Source organism: Poecilia formosa, unplaced genomic scaffold (genome assembly GCF_000485575.1).
Source record: "Poecilia formosa unplaced genomic scaffold, Poecilia_formosa-5.1.2 Scaffold29, whole genome shotgun sequence".
NCBI classification, from domain to species: Eukaryota; Metazoa; Chordata; class Actinopteri; order Cyprinodontiformes; family Poeciliidae; genus Poecilia; species Poecilia formosa.
Genome location: NW_006799968.1, coordinates 2,012,733 through 2,031,449, shown reverse-complemented (window position 1 = coordinate 2,031,449; position 18,717 = coordinate 2,012,733). Strand labels below are relative to the sequence as shown.

At 39.9% G+C, this 18,717-nt stretch overlaps 1 protein-coding gene across 7 annotated transcripts in view; it reads right to left on the bottom strand.

Annotated features, from left to right (window-relative positions):
* myo5aa (myosin VAa) overlaps window positions 1–18,717 on the bottom strand; it is a 56,647-nt gene that overhangs the window by 5,261 nt on the left and 32,669 nt on the right. For 3 of the 7 annotated variants that reach the window (XM_016669981.1, XM_016669979.1, XM_016669980.1), the window contains 21 exons: window positions 18,624–18,710; window positions 17,550–17,658; window positions 17,226–17,437; window positions 15,678–15,834; window positions 14,906–15,145; window positions 14,560–14,808; window positions 13,761–13,854; window positions 12,832–12,980; window positions 11,581–11,694; window positions 11,324–11,458; window positions 10,460–10,516; window positions 10,098–10,325; window positions 8,879–8,887; window positions 8,343–8,443; window positions 4,416–4,614; window positions 3,035–3,100; window positions 2,637–2,730; window positions 2,365–2,514; window positions 2,021–2,175; window positions 1,814–1,903; window positions 410–560 (listed from right to left, as the gene is read on the bottom strand). In XM_016669981.1, the coding sequence (XP_016525467.1) occupies window positions 410–560; window positions 1,814–1,903; window positions 2,021–2,175; window positions 2,365–2,514; window positions 2,637–2,730; window positions 3,035–3,100; window positions 4,416–4,614; window positions 8,343–8,443; window positions 8,879–8,887; window positions 10,098–10,325; window positions 10,460–10,516; window positions 11,324–11,458; window positions 11,581–11,694; window positions 12,832–12,980; window positions 13,761–13,854; window positions 14,560–14,808; window positions 14,906–15,145; window positions 15,678–15,834; window positions 17,226–17,437; window positions 17,550–17,658; window positions 18,624–18,710 (2,846 nt within the window). The remainder of the gene's footprint in view (window positions 1–409; window positions 561–1,813; window positions 1,904–2,020; window positions 2,176–2,364; window positions 2,515–2,636; window positions 2,731–3,034; window positions 3,101–4,415; window positions 4,615–8,342; window positions 8,444–8,878; window positions 8,888–10,097; window positions 10,326–10,459; window positions 10,517–11,323; window positions 11,459–11,580; window positions 11,695–12,831; window positions 12,981–13,760; window positions 13,855–14,559; window positions 14,809–14,905; window positions 15,146–15,677; window positions 15,835–17,225; window positions 17,438–17,549; window positions 17,659–18,623; window positions 18,711–18,717) is intronic. The other 4 variants (XM_016669983.1, XM_016669984.1, XM_016669982.1 and 1 more) reach the window with 3 other exon arrangements.

Genomic DNA, 18,717 nt, shown 5'->3' with positions numbered 1-18,717 from the left:
AATATGAAACAGTTTTAAGCCAATAATTCCTAATACTGATCCCAGTGGGTGAAATAATCTACCAGTTGAACTAGTGCCAAATCATCATACAATCCACTTTATTGTGACAACATGAGCTCATATGTAGCTTTGTTATCTCTCTTAAAACTATGACATCAAAGTCCAGTTGCACATGGTGTCTTTGTTTTTCTCTCTCTGTTTTTTGTCTGGCAGTATCTTTATGTTGTTTTGTTTCAATCTGATGTAGTTTTGTAACTGTATACATATAATATTTTACCAGCTATTCATTTTAAAGAAAAAGTGCTAGTTCCACTTGCACATTATTTCACTTATAATGTTGGAAAAATGTCTTGTTGTAAGTGAAATAATCTTCCAACTTGTTGTTTTGAGGCGTTGTGCCTCCACCCACCTATCATTGGCTGCAGGATGTTCTCCATGCATTTGACCAGCTGCTGGTAGATCTGGATGGCCAGGTCACTGATCACCTGTCTGTACTCTGCCAGGTCGAAGTTGGACAGGCAGTGCTCATTCTGCCTGGATGTGTTGTGCTTCATGAAGGCCTGGGGCAAAACCAAAACAAAAAACACTGAAATATCTGCCTTAAAATAGAACAAATGCAGCAACTTTTCCATATCAGGTCAGTGAGGGCAAAATTACAGCAGATCTGCAAACATGAAAAGTCACTTTTGATAAACATTTACAACTTTGGTCTTAGCATGCAAATACGGTGCTAAAGCCGAGTCTGAATTTCCAGTTAACTTGAGCGATGGGGCAACAGTAGCATGACGGCTATTTGCATCTCGCTGTACTTATTTTCTTTACTCCATTTCTCTGCTTGATGTTTCTTCATCTAAACAAAACAAATAAGGAGTCACAGAAATGATCCTATAAACATTTCTATCTGCACCGGGCCAATGTGTGGAAGGAGAACAAATCTAACCAGACAAAATGGAGCACAAATTGTTTTATATAAATATTCAGTGGGGAAAAATAGCAATTTTTTTTTAGAGTTTGACCTCAATAAAAAAAACTCATTAATTACGGATAAAAAATAATTTTTGATATGCCATTTTTTAAATAAAATGTAAATAGATTATTTTTCTTAAAATTGTCATTTTTCAATTTCCAAATGAAAATTATCTCAAAACAGTGTTTCTGCAGGTTTCACCAATTCAAATTTAAGACTTTTAAAGACCTTTTTAAAATCATTATGAATGAAATTTAAGACCTGTATCACAACAGAAATGTATAAAAGAAATGAATTGCAACAGAAATTTACTAAGAGCTAAGATGAACATCGTCCAGACAGCTGGCAGTAATCTTGCACTAACCCATGACAGACATTAAAAAAAGGCTACCCAGCTAGCTAGCAAGGGTGTATTAGCAGCTAGTTGTCAATAGCCGCATGACACAATGAAGATGTTTTACATAGCAGAAAAGTCCAGCCAGAAAAAAGGAAACTACGTGAAATATGTGAGATTAAATAGTTCTGGCCCAACAAAATGTAAGACTTGTAATAAACAAATTTAAGGCCAACCTGTTGTTTTTCAATGAATTTAAGACATTTTAAGACCTTAATTTTAGACACATGAAAATAACGCCTTGTTAAATCTAAATCTGCCAGGTGTATGAATAACTTTGAACTGTAGCTCTGCTAGCATTAGTGCTGGCCTCTTATGCAGCTCTGATGATTATCAGACATTCCATTAATTTTCACTTCTACCTCGTGTGTGAAGAGGAAAAGGATAAAGAGGCTAATATTTAGCTAATTGTATTTTCTTTTTTTGTTGGTGTGGAGGTGTGTTGGTGTCACCTCATCGCCACTGTATTGTTTCAGACAGTGCAGGAAGCGGCAGGTGTTGGCCAACCAGAACGAGACGGTCTCAAAATCATCACCTCGTTTCTAAGAGCAGCAGAAGAAGAAGAAGAAGAAAGCCATCAGCATCAACAGATCTTGTCTCACCAGCCTCCGTCACTCAGCCTGATTCTTCTCTGCAGGACTTCCATTACGTAAACGCACCTTGAGGATCTTCTTGATGCTGTTGATGGTCGACGTGAGCAGAGTCCGAACTTTCTGATCGTCGTTGAGGTAGTCTGCGTGTCTCAGACACATGAACAGGATGTAGGCCGGCAGACCTGGGATCAGATTCACTGCTACGCCGCGAGGCTTCAGCTCTGGAAAGTCGAAAGAACGCTTTCAGATTTCTCACTTCATAAAGATCCCAATATTATCAGTCATCTCAGCTTTATTTATTTTTTTGTTTTTTGAGAAATGGCTACATAAAAGAAGAGCTTGTGAATTACTTTTTTTCTTAAAGGTCGTTAGAAAACCTGAACTTCTTTATATAAAATGGCCATTCTTACCCAGAATGAGATTCTTAACCAGCTTCATCTCATCCTCCTTCTTGTACTCCAGCATTCCCTGGAAGTCTTTCTCCCTGCGGGGGATGTTGACCGGGTGGATGGGCTCCTCCACCATCTGTCCCGGAGACGTCTGTCCCTCGGCTTGACCCGCTGGGAAACAGGTTCAGGACACACTTAGCTTCTTATCTACAGCACCTTAGTTTTTTACTCCATTTCTGTTTAAATTTTATTTAGTTTTGCAGATTTGTTTTAGTGTAGTGAACGTGCCGTACCCCCCATCTCTCCGATCCTCTTGGAGTAAACCTTCAGCTGCTTCTTCAGCTTCCGGATGGTTCTGTCCTGCTTCTCCAGCTGCTCCATCAGATCCTGGAACAGACGCAGGGAATGAGAGCAGAGCATAGTCAGGCCTACAAATGCTGCCCTCTAGTGGTGGGTATGAAAGAAAGACATAAAAAACAAACAGAAAGTGCAGCAGGCCATTTCAGATTGGCATTAGAGCAGCGGTGCTGATTATTGCTTCAGAGGGAGAAAAGGCTGTGGGACTTTCTAGTCGTTAGAGAAGAGGAGGTACGCTAAGGCAGAGTGATCGCTCAGAACACACCTATCTCAGTTAATGCTCACACACGCACGCATGCGAGCACACACACATACACACACAGCCTCTACATACAACCATCCGCCGTAATATGATGACTCGAGCCTCTCTGGACGCTGTGGGGTCGTCGGCCATGAGTTCCTGTCAGGTGACAACATCCACACAGCCGTTGTTTCGCTTTCATTCATGTGTGGCTCAAAATGAAAACAGTCATGATGGATTGCAGGGACAGATGCTTAATGCAAGTCAAAGTGTTGCTGTGACTGGAAGAAAATAAGAGCAATTTCTTCACTTCAAAGATTATTTGCTAAATGAGACAAAGACTGCAACTAACCATCATTTTAGTTATGTGTCTTTTTAGATTTTATAGATTTCTCTTTTAATCTTTTTAAATTCAATATTAGAAATACAGTAATAGATGCAAATGATTAAAAAAGATTTAATATAAGAAAATCAACATTTTATTGCCTAAAATGCAACAACATCCCTGGTGTAAGCCTGGTTATTTGTTGCAAACGGAAAATGTACTGGGGATATCCCGATATCGATATTGGAAATCGGCTCGATATCGGCCAAAAGAACAAGTATCGCCCCAGCTTTTCTATCCAGTAGTGCATGTAAGCAAACCCATTGGTTAATAATACATGGCTCAATTGTTCTCACAGCCACTGTTGTTGACTATTGTTCTCCGTTTTTCGTAATGTCACTAGATCAAGCATTTTCTAACTTTTAACACAATACAATAAGTAATAAAGTAGGTATGTTTCATGCCGATATTGGTATCAGTCAATAATCAAAGCTGCGATATCAGCATCATATCGGAAGTGAAAACGCATCGGGACACTGAATAAATATCAACACCATCCATCATGTGAAAAGCTCAGTCCTTTCTGCTTGACTTATCGATACCATGCAGGGCTAATTTATTGATTATGTTTTGGATTAACTGATTAATAATTGAACAGAAAAAGGTGCCAAATAGGAGGGTATTTGTTTGTTTGTTTGTTTTTCTGTACAGAATTTGAACCAGGTGAAGCTAAAGTTATGCCACTTGAGTTCTGGGTAGAACATATTTAAAGTTTGATTTTTTATAATATTAAAAGTACAAAATATATATTTTTAGTAAATTTTTGGATTAATTACTATTCTGAGTGTTATCTCAGTAAATGGATGAACGTATACTCTAGTTAATTAATCGATCACCAAATCATTTGGGTATTATTTCAATAATTGATTAATCACAATCCATCCGATTAATCGTTTCAGCCCTCGGTGAGATCACTTCCCTCCCTGAACCATCGGTTTGGTAAAGTTTTAAGGCGACGCCTCGTCTGACAGCTGGACTCTAATTTTCAGCAGACTGGCCCTTCACTCTGCATGTTTTTCTTCCAGCATCTTTTCATCTCGATGTGTGTTTGCTGCTCCTCTGTGTGTGACGGAGTGTGTCGGAGCGTACCAGGTTCTCGTTGGTGAGCCGGGTGATCTCGTGCTGCAGGCTGGCTTCGATCCGGGCCTCGGGAGGCAACTGCAGGTTCTGGGCCAGCAGCTGCTGCTGCCGGTTGTTCTCCTCCTTCACGTTCTGCAGCTCGCCGCGCAGCGACTCCACCTCGCTGTCGTACGTCCTCCGCTGGGCCTGCAGCTGCTGCTCCAGTAACCTGGGGAGAAACAAAACAATGTTAGAAAAAACCCCCAAAGTGAACGAGGGGCGTTTCATCAGAGCGCGCTGATGCAGGCCGGCAGCAGCATGCTGTGCAGATTCAGACTTCTACTGAAGAACTATAGAGACCAACAGAGGTAATCTGAAGAACACACTCCTAAGATGGTTTGTAGAAGTTTATTTTACAGCTGATCTGGAGGATAAGAGAACATTTTTTAGCAGGGCTGCAAGGTCTGCTGTGCAAAAGAACATGCATGAGCAGGACGGATCAAACAGCAGCACATCTCAACCTGAACTGACTTATGGTTTACCGAAACTCTTCAGCAAAGCAGCATTTATGCAGCAAAAAGATGAAAAGAGAAGCTTAGAAACCAAAGACTTTCTTTCGAATATCATCTTCACGCAGTCCAGCATCTGAACCAGAAGTTGTTATACAGATACGTCTCCAAACATTAGAATACAGCAACAAAATTCTACATTTCTTGTCACTTATTTCAGAAACTCGCAATATATAAATTCATTATATAGAGTGAAATATTTTGAGACTTTATTTCTTACAATTTATTGATTGTGGCTTACAGATAAGCATTTATGAAACTGTCTATAGTAAAGTAGTAGCAAAATATTGTGAAAAGTGAAAAAGTTCATTATGAGCTGATAAACTCAAGACGCCTGCAAAGGTTTCCTGAGCCTTTAAACGGGCTTGTTACTCATTACTAAAGAAGCTGGTTGTTCACACAGTGCTGGATCAGAGCACATTAATGGAAAGTTGAGTGGAAGGAAAAGATTCACTAGCAACAGAGAGAACTGCAGCCTGGAGAGGATAGTAAGGCACTGTGGACGGATGGATCCGACACAGGATGCAAATGTCACTTTCCTTTTGAGTTTTCATCATAATCATCAAAATTAGAAAAAAAAAGGCTTGAAAAATTTTCACTCTGCATAATGAATCTAAATGAGTTTCATTTCTGAAATGAACCCGATATTGACATTTTCCATGATTGAATTTTTTTTGAAGATGTACCTGCAGTGTAAAAGCTCTACAGGTTAGGATTAGTAACGGGGCGATCTTGGAAACCAGCAGCAAAGAAAGACAAAGAAATTCAACCAAAGTCTTCAATAAATAATCATGGCACCACATCTTTGATTGGAAATATCATCTGAAGTCCAAGAATCAATGATGAGTGAAGCATTTAAGATTAACATGAAAGGAAACTCTGAGAAGAAACGGTTAAGAGACCCAGAAGAAGTCATCTCCTTCTGGGACTAAAGCCAAACCACATGGCGCTCTGAAGAGGCATGTGTTGGAGCCTCAGCGCCACCTGGTGGTCTCCTTTAAGCCCTGACTGACCAGCCACAGCTCCCCGTCCTCATTCAGCCTGTGGAGGTCTGGAGGTGCAGATCTGACCCACACAGAGACACGAAGGACCCAGTGAGGGACAGCAAAACAACATGGAGGACATCACACGATGGATGATTACACATCAACATCCAGCCTGAGCTGTCGGTCCAAAATACTTATACACCGGATTAATATCGTAACATTTGGTATGAGTGGCTTATAGAAAAATGAAGCATTTAAAATGTAAATTAATTTATTCTTTGCTCAGAATTAGTCCTGAATGTTTTCAATCAATAGTCCGCTACTTTTATCTACGTTCTGCAGTGAGGAATGGCATTTATCGCATTATTTATAATTTATCGTGATATATTTCTTCTCATGACAGAGAATTATAATTTATTGTTCTCAAGATAATTAAAAAAATATTTTTGGGATTGTTAGCTTTACTATTTTCTCCACTATTAGCTCAATAGTAGTTAATAAATGTCTGAGGCGTTCAAAGAGCTTGTGCAACAGAGGTTTTCACAATCTCTTTTCTCCACTGCAAATGAGACAGTGGAGAAACATTTAAGCTTCAGTGGATGTCCTAATATTGGGTCATTATGATATTAAAATTTTTAACTCATGCAGATACTAAGATATGTACTCGATACCCTTTTTTTTATAGGTTTTTTTAAGGTTTAGATTTATTTCTAGTTGAGGGCAAGAAATGTGATTAATTTTATGGTAATATTTTTTCATCCTTAATTAAGGAAAAATAAATGAGGACAGAATTCAATCTTCATTTATAAAAAAATATATATAATCTAAAAACTCACTTCCCTGTTTCACAAAACAGTAGACATGATGACTCTAAATGTTAAACACTGGTAATAAGTGCAGCTTTATTTTCTTATGTGGTCATTGTGCCTCATTGTTTTTTCTGGCCACTGATTCCCTCCTGTGGGACAGAAAAGGACATTTCTAATATAACAATGTCCTTAATGGAAGTATAATTATTTTCTTTTATGCTTCTATTCATCCATCCAGCTGCTGCTATTGACAACAAAACTTTGCTCCAATTTAAGAATGAAATGGAGCTCACACAGAAAGCAATGGATTTTGTTACATCAATAAATTATTATTTTGCATATGTAGAATTACAACTTCTTTAATTTTATCCTGCATAATTATATTGACTCTCTTTTAAAACTAATGACAGGTTGCATGTTTTGCAGCTTAAAACAAAAGCAATCAAGCTGACACTAAAATGTGCTGTTTTGAAAACTTCCTCAACATTTTACGGAGCAGAAACAATAAGAAAAAGAGAAAATGAGGAGAAATGATGAATTTCATGCTCGACGTTGAAGAACTCATTCTTATATCAACACTACAGTCGGTGTGTTAGTCAGAACTAAAGGTCGTCTCCACTTTGTCCCAACCATCTGCATGCTTCAGTCCATTCTGCATTATAAATGATGGAGATCTTCAAGAAAGCTCCTGAGTCAGAGCCTCCTGCTCTCATTCCAGATGTTAGATCACATGCTAGAGGGCCAGAAAATGCCATGTGAGTCTCTAAAATGCAGCCGTCTGAAACCAGCCGCTTTCGGCTTCGGTCGTTGGGAACTTTGTCACTTTCCCCCCCGACAGAGCGGCCATGCATGCTCAGATCCACGATGCGTGAGCCGCCTCTGCTCAGTTACCTCAGCCTACTCAGGAGGTCACTGACTTCCAGCGCTGGACGCCCTGATCTGGGGGATCTGGGCAGGACATACAGCCGCACACTGGTTTCTCACACACAACTTTCAATGATTTATAACAGAGGCACGTCTTAAAGGGGCAGTATCATGCACTTCCCAGGCACATAGTATAGTTTTATAGCACAATCAACTAATTGTGTTAACTTCAATTGTTATAAAAATACATCAAATATGAAATAGGGCCTCTGTCTCTTTAAAAGCTCCTGCTTGTTCTGAAACTTTCAGGAAGTCGTCACAACATGGATCCTCTATTAACCCTTTATCAATGTTTTTACCAGTGTTGCTCTGAGAAGTAGCTGCTATAATGATCTCAGCAGATGTGCAGCTCCACCAGGTGTTTGCTAATCGCTGCTGGCTAGTCTGAAGGACCTGAGTGGGGGAGGGCTGCTCTATAATGGGACAGTTTGGAAACCACGTCTTGAAGGTGGGACTTGGTCCACCCAGGTATTTTGCACAGCTGAACAGTTGCCATGGGAGATTCTAGGATTTCTTAAACATGCATGAAAGGATCAAGGCAACACTCCAGGTGTGTTTTTAATGAGGGAATAACATAATAACACGATGTAACAAGTTGATTTTACATAAGACTGCCCCTTTAATAACAAAGAGGCGAGATTTAAGGGAAGCTTAGCTTAGCTGCGTTACCTGTTGGTGTCTTTGAGTCCCACGTAGGCTTGCTTCAACTCGTCGGCGTCTTTCAGTTTGTTCACATCCTTAGCAAACACCGAAGGCTCCGTCATGGTTTCCTGGAAGAGAGGCGAATCAGAGGAGTCGTCAAAACGAGACAGAACGTTAAAGTGTTCACAACACGTCAAAACACTCAGACGTCCTGAACGCAAAAAGAGACTGCTGTGAAATGATCACCGATACATCCATGATGCAGCGGTGAGAAAAACAAACTCTTGTTAAACAAGATGGCCGCCCTGGATGAGTTAACATCACTGAGCTATGTAAAAAAAACTAACAACAAAAGTCCAGATTTTTAAATCTTAAGTCTTCAAAAGCAAAAATTTGGGCTGGACTTTAGAAATAAATCCGCCAGACCCAGACGCATGCCTCCAGTGTAGTTCTAGATTAGACTAAGCTAAAGGCTTGTAGCACAACAAACAGATCAGGCAGAACCATGGCAAAAAATAAAATCACGAAAGTAAGTCATGGATGACTGAATGCATCAACTGTACCTTCTCATCCTGTGGAAAAGCATGAATGGAGGAGAGAAGGTGGAGACAGAGAATTAGACACACAGCTGGGACAGAGAGGATCTCAGCAACACAAGCTGCGTTTCCACTGACCGTAAAATTGCTCAAACTGGAATCATGAAAATAAATTTGCTTAATGGAAATACTAGAATTAAAAATTTTTTTTAAAAAAATCACATTTTTCAACTGAAACTTGAGTTTGTTTTTATTTTTCAAAAGTTGGTAATTGGCTAATGGAAACACTTGTTTTCGCATCAGGCTAGTTTGTGTCCAGCAGTAGCAAAGTGATCATTTGTCACAGCATCGCACAGCTCATCAAAAACTGAGTTTGTCATTCTAAAGTGTGGAATCCGTAGCCAACTACAGACTCCCTAAAACGCAGCATTTAAAGGTAGCTGCTCCAAAGTACAAGGCAGTGTTTCTCCACCCTGGTCCTCAGCGCCCCCCTGCTCTGCATGTTTTAGATGTGCCTCTTTTCCAGAACAGCTGATTCAAGTGATTGCTTGACCATCAAGTGCTGCAGAAGCCTGTTAATCACCCAGAGATACAATTCAGGTGTGTGGCAGAAGGGAAACGCCTAAAACATGCAGGACAGGGGGGAGAAACACTGGTTTAAGGGGTGTGTTGTTCATAAACACCAACTCCTCTTTTGATGACAAGCGCCAAGTTTTTACATCCATCAACAGCAATTTTAACGACTTATTATTCACATGTGACTTCCATCGCATTTCTTTTTTTAATTAATTATTTTTATTTTTGTTTTTTTTTTTGCTTTAGCAGAATATTAATTAAGTTTTGCTCACATATGTAATGGAAACGCAGCTACAGGCCGTACAGCAGCAGACATTCAGGCCGTACAGTTTGTCTTTTATAAAAGTGTTTTTCAAAGTGTTGGCCACCAGGGGGCGCTACGTTTGGGAACCCACGTTGTAAAAGACAAACAGCAGCTGCTCAGATGTGTTCTGTCCGTTTGACCCGGAAACATGGAAATGACACCAGATCACAGAAGAAGAAACATGTTTTAGTGCGTCTCACTACAAACAGAAAACATGATGAGGTGAATGAAAAACAGACCCGGCATTCATCATCCACCTACGTTCAGCTTTACAACGGCACCGTTTTCCTTTCAGATGTTCACAGTAGGGGGCCACTTGGCTTAATTTCCGCATCTTAAAAGAACAAAAAATGTTCCCATCCTCACCTTGTGGTGCATGGCCTCCTTCTGGCTGACCAGCTGGGACCGCAGGATCAGCACCTCCTCCTTGCGGACCTCCAGCTCCTCACAGGAAGCGTTGAGCTGGTCCAGGAGCACCTTGTAGGCGGGCGAGCCCGGCGCGCCGGTGCCCGCGGCCGCGCCGCCCAGCAGGCTCTGCCTCATCTCAGCCAGGTCGTGCCTCAGCTTCTTGTTCTCTGACTCCAGCTCCTGACGCTGAGAGGCGAGCGGGATCAGAGCGCCACGGTTAGTCAGAGTCACATCGCAGAGAGCCGCTGTGCATTTGTGTGTGTGTGTGTGTGTGTGTGTGTGTGTGTGTGTGTGAGGAACGGTCTGGATCCTCCGCTTACCTTCAGGGACTCGTACTCCAGCTCTGCTCCGCGAGCCTTCCTGAACTGTGCATCATCCTGAAACGGACATAAAAAAAACTGAGATAAATAGACATAATGGACTCAGACACATGATTATATGACTATATATACATAAATACACAGACACATGAGGTAGGATAAGTCAGAAGGGTTTTGTTTTAAGTAATTTTATGCAAAAAGTACAACTTTCTCAACCACACTTTTTCCTTCCACTTAACATTCCATAGAAAAGTTTGGATACATCTTTATGTGAACAGCCAACCTTTGTAGTAATAACTTTCAATCATAGAAAAGCCAAACAGAGTCACCTTCTTCAATGAAGACACAAACATAAAACCCAATAAATGAATAAATACAAAATATTTGTTTTCCTTTTCTCTATATATTTCTTTACTGGTCTGGTCTGTCCACCTCTATAAATATGAAGTTGTAATGTGAAGTGCTTTGGAGTCCTCTGACTTGTTAAGGTGTTATATAAGTGCAGGCTGTTTAGTGACAGTAAAGTTAATCGTCTTTTTCTGATTGTGTCGATCATAACGTAACATTTAAACTAAACAACCTACATTATTATTACTGTATTGTTTTTACATCTGAAAAAAAAAAGTTTTCCCAAATAAAGTCTATTGTTACCACTAATCGTATAAAAACTTTGTTCACCAAAGTTCAAATGTTGAACATTTTCACAGAGTTTATCAAAAACCATCAAAATGATGACAAACACTTAAAACATCACTCTGTCCGTATTGGATTTCTACATGAATTTCACTTTTTGAAATGATTTTTCATTTTAACTCATCAGAGGCTGTAGAAAACAAAATGCAGGTGACATCAGGGCCTTCCTACCCTGGCTCTAGCCCGCTGGAACTGCTCCTCTCTGTTCTCCAGCTCGTTGCGCAGCGACTGCTTCTCCTGCTCCAGCTCCGTAACGCGTTTCTGCAGCTTCAGGGTCAGCGAGGTGTCCATTCCCCGCGTCACGTCCTGAGTGACAAAGATACGCAACAACAATTACAAACAGTAAAACCCCGTTCGTCACACGTTTTGGAGCATGAGCAGACGTCTGTTTTCTCTTTTTTAACACGAGTTGCCGTCAGGCGCCTTACTTCGCCGACGCGGGAACCGTCTTCTAATTCGGCGTACTCTGAGTTGTACGTGTACTCCGACTCGTTGCTGCTGTGGGTGGAGTCTGTTCTCCTGTGGCCCGGTTTGGAGACGTTCTGAACACACAAGAACAGATGATTCTTTAACCTTTTATGTCTGATACATTACAAAACACTTATTCTTCAGGTTTCTTTTGTGCTTTTCTTGGCTGTATATTTTATTACCGAGGAACAAACCAAAGACCATGAACTCTAAAAATGTCCCTCCATCAAATGAAGCATTTTAGAAAATATTTTCTCTACGAGCGAGGGAATTAATCTGACTGTAACCATCATAAAGAATAAATAAAATCAGATGTAAAGAAACTGAGCCAACAGAGGAAACAAACATGGAAGAAGGAAAATAAGAAACCAACACACAAAAACAAAAAGTCCAAATAACACGGGACTTTAGGTACTTTTCATAAACTCAATTTAAAAAAATTGGGGAATATTTTTGACGTTTCCAACAACAAAAATTCTCGATACATTTCCAGTTTAACAGCTTTTACATAGTTTACACTTCTGCTCCCACATACAAGGTTTCAAAAGCTTTTCCCATTAATAGCAAGTTTAGATGAAATGTAAAATAAAGAAGATGATGAGGTCAGTCAGAGGACTGCAACTAATGATTATTTTATTAATCAGCTACTGTGATGATTAATCAGATAAATTGGTCAAAGCTTATTTTGTGCAAATTTTATAACTGCATGGAAAATGCAAATAATTAAATTCCTTTATTAAGGAAGAAAAATATTTTATTGGCTAAAATGGAATAATGTAGCATTTATTTAGTGAAAGCTCGATTATTGGTAGCAAATTATTCATCTACAGCTGAAATATATTTCCAACATCAACATGTGAAAAGCTCAGCTCTGTCAGGGCTGATCTGTTGCTTATATTTTGCATTAATTGATTAATAATTGAGCTGCTTAATAAGATTTTTTTCACAGAATGTGAACCAGGTGAAGCTAAAACTATGACGCTTTTATCTTAAATGCACAACGCATACATATATTTGGACAGTTCTGACTTAATTACGGCTCTGAATATGTTGTTCCTTCAGCAAACTGGAGTCTAGTTTACAATTAATTGATTACTAAATCAGCTGATCGTTTCAATAATGGATTAATCACGGGCAATCCGATTAATCGTTTCAGTTCTAATGCATGCTGTCAGTGGCCTGGCCTCAGCTGCAGTGTGTGCGCTCCTCACCGTGGAGTGAGCCAGCTCTTCCTTCAGGTCGTCGTACTTCTCCTCCAGGCGCAGGTGTTCGGTCAGCAGGTTCTGGTAGCGGGAGCGCTCCTCGTTCAGATCCGTCTCCAGCTGCTGGGTCTCCTGCGCGATCGCACGAGTCATTTTCTCTGGCGAGACGACACAGAGGACAACTTTTTATTTTTCTCTTTACTTGGGAAAAACACAAACAATGGAAAGCATTCATGATTTGTTTTCCCAGTTTTTTTGTGGGTTTTTTTAATGCTGTGGTTTGGTTTTTAACCACTTTTGGGTTATTGTTGTTTTTTTTCTTCTAAACTGGCCACTTAGAAAACAATAAAGTAATTATTTATTATATGCATCCCAATGGTCCAGAGTCACCTAGCTGGTCGCCGTCTTAAAGGGAATATTTGAGCCACATATATTGTTAATATGTTTATGAAGTTTAATCCAATGATCTTAAATAATTTGACGACTCCATAAAACATGGCAGCGTTTGGCTTTAGCCGAACCACAGAGCAGAGCCGGGCCAAGCCTTTTTGGGGCCCTAAGCAGATTTTACTTTGGGGCCCCTCCTCAAACCAACATGTCAGCACCAGATATGTTGGTTTGACAAGAGCAGCAAACAAGCAAAGATGCTCCAATTAATGTTCATGAATTAATTTGAACTTTAACTGGTACGTTAGATGTCGTTTTTGTGCCGGTGTCAAAAAAAAAAAAAAATTGCACCACATTCTTATATCCAAATTCCCACCATAAATGTTGATCCAGTATACATTTGCTGTATCTGACATATTTTTCATTTCATTTTGCACAGGTATTTTCACTTTTACTTCTTCTCAACTTTTAAACAAAATAATTGTACTAATGAATGACAGATGAAGCTTTCTTTATTTTTCCTTTAGTTATCAGTAGGCGGTGAAACACACCTGTCATCTGCTGACTCTGTTCCTGAATCATCCTGTTCAGGTCGTCTTTCTCTTTCTTCAGCAGGCCGTTCTGATCCTTCAGCTCGGAAACCATCTGAACAGAAACAAACGATTCGTGAAACGTTGGGAGGAAGGAAGTCTGTGTCTCTCTGTGGATGCAGTGGACGATGCACCAATCAAACCATAAAAATACAAATGTGATGAACGTTTCATCGCAGTGGTCTCAAGCTGCATTTCTCGAGGTCCGGTGTTGACAACTTAGTGACTTTTCAGACTTCTCTAGTAATTAAAAAAAACAACAACTACTTTTCTGTGTTACTGGAGACAGGTGAAAGCATGGAGCCTTGAATAAATCATTAAAACATCTGATGGTGTCAAATACAATAACTAAATCAATTTTAAAAATCAGAATTGCCAGGTAATCTTTTTAAAATCTGTGATCGGCCTAAAATGTGCAATCGGTGCATCTTTAAAATGAAGCTCAACTTCTTTGGGAGAATCTGCAGGTTTTGGACATTTATTCTGCTCCGTCTCGATGTCAAAGTGCAGTTTCTTCTGACACCAAATTAAGATTAAAAAAATCCTCCTCCTCTGCAGCCCATATAAAGCGTCAGATGAAAATAATACTTTGAAACTAAGTCACATACTAGCTATCGTTTCTATTTATAGCATTTTTATCAAATACAGTCTCAGGAGGCAGACATGAGACGTAAAAGTTAAAAATAAACACTCAGTTGTGAAACTGAAAACACACAAAAACAAACAAACAAAAAAAAACAATCTGGTAAAGGTGCCGTACCTTTTCCATTTCGTCCCTGTACTTTTGCGCCCAGTCCTCGATGGTCTTCTTCTCCTGCTGCGTGACGCTCAGCTCCTTCCTCAGCTTCTCCAGCTCCTCCAGCAGAGACGACACCTGGTTGGCTTTGTTCTTGGCGTCCTCCTCCACCCCTCGCAGCCGGCCCAGCTCGCCGCGCATGCGCTCGCTCTCGGACGCGTACGAACTCTCCAGAGAGACCAGTTTCTCGCTGATCACCCGGTTGTCCTTGTTCTGTAAGCACAGGGCGGATAAATTCCCGTTGGAGAAACTGCTGGGAGCGTCTAATAAAGACGAGGATCGACCGAAACGGAGACGGGACGCTCGTCACCTGCTCGTCGATCTTCCTCTGCAGCTGCATGATTTTGTTTTCCATGCCTTTGTTGAGCTTCTTGAAGTGCTCCACCGAGCGAGCCTCGATTTTCAGCTTCTTCAGCTCCCGCTTGGCTCTCATCCTGCGGATGCAGCACTGCAGGTAGACGATGGCTTCGAGGCAGCGCTTGTACCAGCAGCGGGCCAACCAGCCGCGGACGTGCTTCTGAATGATGACGGCCTTGTGCTCCCGCAGCAGCTGCACCGAGACGGCGGGGGAGAAAGAGACTTTGAATTATACAGAACCGAAAGACGTTTGTGGAGAACTACGCAGATTTGAATGTAGGCCTGTCGCAATAAGCAATAAGTCCATAAATTGCATGATGAATTGAAACGAGGTCAATAAATTCTGTTTTCATCATTTATTGCTTTTCTCTCTACCAAAAACTGGACGTCTAAAGTCTTTAATCTGGTGCTTTGTGATGTTTATAGACATTTCATAATTCATTTTATTTGTTGTTTTGTTTTTTACTTTAAGTATTTAAAAAGTCTTCTAGTTCAAGTATTAAATATTCATTAGAATTTAAAGTGTATTGATCTTTGCGAATGTGTTATTGCGTTGTTGTTTCACTACTATTATAGGACTTGAAAATCGTCTCAGAACAACAATATTATCATTTATTCCAATGATAATTTATCGTCCAACAAAATGTTGCTATGGTAACAGGCGGAATGATTGTCCTGAGGAAGTAAAAACATGAACGAATGTGCCGTCGTGTGTCGGGTCTCACCGCCTGGTACTTCTGCCGGGCCATGTAGGCTCTGAGGATGGTCTGCATGGCCAGCGCAGCCGCCTGCTTCTGCCTGTAGCGTTTCCGCTCCACACACATCCTCTGGTACTTCTGGATGACGGTGGCCGCCTGCGTGCGCCGCATGAACTTCACCAAACTGTCCGGAAACACAAAGAGGGTTTTTTTCTGTCTACTCATAACTTCAACTCTTCCTTTCGATGTGTAAGTTCCAGTATTTGCCACCGGCGTGTCTGTACAAAATAAACATCTATGACCTTTTTTCTGTAAATTACCTTTGATAACCTCGTTTTGTTTTAGTTTTCTACGGGTTGTTTTGCAGTTTAAAGTGTGAAGTGAAGCCAGTGGCCATTTCGCATCATTTCAGACCAAACAGGACAATATTTTTCACTTACAATTGAGACATTTCAATTTGAAATCATTTAGGGTTGTAGCTAACAATTATTTTAGTAATCGGTTATTCTAGCCATTATTTTGAGTCGATTAATCAACTCAAAATAATGGTGTAAAAGAATATAATGTAAACAAATTCACTTCCTTTTTTAAAGAAGAAAACTATTTTATTGTTTAAATGCAACAACATGGCTTTTCTTTAGTGAACTCTTGATTATTTGTTGCAAAAATCTGTTGATTATTTGTAGAAAACCAGATTAGTAACTGGATAACAAAAGGTGATAATGGGAGATTTTTTTAAAAATTTATTTACAGTATCAAGTGAATCAAGTGAAGCTAAAATGATACAATTTGAGAAACTCTGGGTAGAACATATTTACAGTTTCTTATCTTAAATGCAAAATGTGTATTTTTTGTACAGTTTTGCCTTAATTACTGCTCTGCATATGTTGTTCTTTCAGAAAATGGCCTTTTTTCAGTCTCTACACTCCAGTTAATGATTAATCAATTACTAAATTAGTTGACGATTATTTCAATCATTGATTCATCACGATTAATCATGTCAGCTCTAAAGTCATTTTCTATATTTCTAGAGAACCATAAGCAAATTTATCGGCATTAATTCAATAAATATATCATAAAAATAAAGCGGGACGTTTTTTTAAATTATTGTGGCTCAATCAGGAGTCAATCCATGTTTCATTATGAATCAACTTCCACAAATAGTTACAGGAACGGAAATAAAGACAGAGAATTTCCAAAGAATAATGTACAAGTAAATTTGAGATGTGAATGTTTTTAGTATTATTCATCTCCCTAATTCATAAAGCGGAGTTAAAAAAAGAAAAGAAAAATAAACTGCTCTGTAAATCATAAGGCTAGAAAATTATTTGTACCGTATGGAAAAAAATAGAAGGAACAAATATGTGATAAAAATGGTTTCAATCGACCCAGAGCCCTTTGCCATTGTTGTTCTGACTCCGCCCACTATTTTCCTCTTTTAATAATCATCATACCAATATGTTGCTTGACTTATTGTTGCACAGTTAATAAACTTCATTGTGCAGTAACTCAATTTTCACACTTTATAGCGTAAACCTGAGCTGATGCTGACCCAGAAAGTAAAGCGTCACCTACCAGCGGGCCTGGTATCCCCTGGTGAACCTCTGAATGGTGATGACGGCGCTGCGCTGGCGCAGGTACTTCTTGCGTGCCAGCCAGCAGCGGATGGTCTTCTGGATGCGGATGCAGGCGGCACGCAGCTTGTCCGCTCTCAGCTTTTCCAGGTACGCCACCTGGCCGGCCCTGAAGAAGATCTTAGTCTTACCGAACTGATACTTATCCTGGTCCTGAAGAACGGAGAGCGCAGAAAAGAGGAGAGTCGCCGTTTGTGGGATTATTAAAAAAAAAAAAACACACACACACACATTGTGAGCAGTACAGTGGGACAGTCAGTCTGACCTGTACTAATTTCTCCAGAACATTCCTGCAGGTCAGCTTCTTGTCAGGGAGAACATCTTTCTGCTTCATCAGCACTCTGTAGCGGCTGAAGAACTCCTGGTACGTCCATCTGACAAAACACACAGAAAACTGAGCGATTCCTTCATACCAACATGGAATATTCAGTTTGGTGAAAGGAGAGATTAAGCTCTACGCTTTCAGGTGCTTCTGTGTAGTTATTAGAAACTTTTCACCAACTGACATCACTTTTGTTTCATACATGATGGCGGTGTGATTCAGCACACATTAGCTTAAATTAAAGTACTTTAAAAACTGGTGACAATCACATAATCTATATATTAAAACTCTAGATTGTACAAAGTACATTTAAATCTGCATAGAGTAAAGTGTTACGTGGCATAGAGATAGAGAGCATCCAAAACAGAAATTGTTGACCAACAAATGAAATTGTTTGTTGCTCAAAGCCTCGACCAACAAACAAAAACAAGAAAACCCAGAATACACCGACGACAACCACCCTCTTTGGTGAGGATGTTGTGACTGACGACTCTTCCATTTGTAGATGTTTGACATCGACTAATAGCAAAAACTAATAAAAAAACAAGCTTCCTGTAGTTTCAATAAGTGAACAAATGAGTTTTTCTGACAGTTAAATCTTAGTTTTCAACTCAAATATTAAGTCTGACAGCTGCTATTTATTATGCATTGTAGAAATAAAGGAACATTTTCTGCTGTGGTCCACTTCTACATTTTGAAGCTTGTAAAAATGATGTTATTACATCTATACAATTATTTAATTTTAATACATTGATAGATTCCCATATTTATATATAAAGTTTTATATTGTAATAAACATTATCAATTTATCCATAAATACATGGAACTTTGTTACTGATAGCTCTCCTAAGGAGATGAGGCAGATCATAGCTTTACACAGTCCCATCAGACAGCAGCAGCTAGGCCTGTCACGATAACAAATTTTGCTGGACGATTAATTGATTTATCGTTTATCGCGACAGGCCTAGCAGCAGCTATTTTCTTCTTTTCTTTTTTACAGTAAGGATGTTTGGGTACCTGGACGGGAAGCCGGCCGCAGATATGCGGATGGTTTCCAGAACGCCACAAGCTCTGAGCTGCTGCACTGCTCGCTTTGGATCAAACCTGCCAA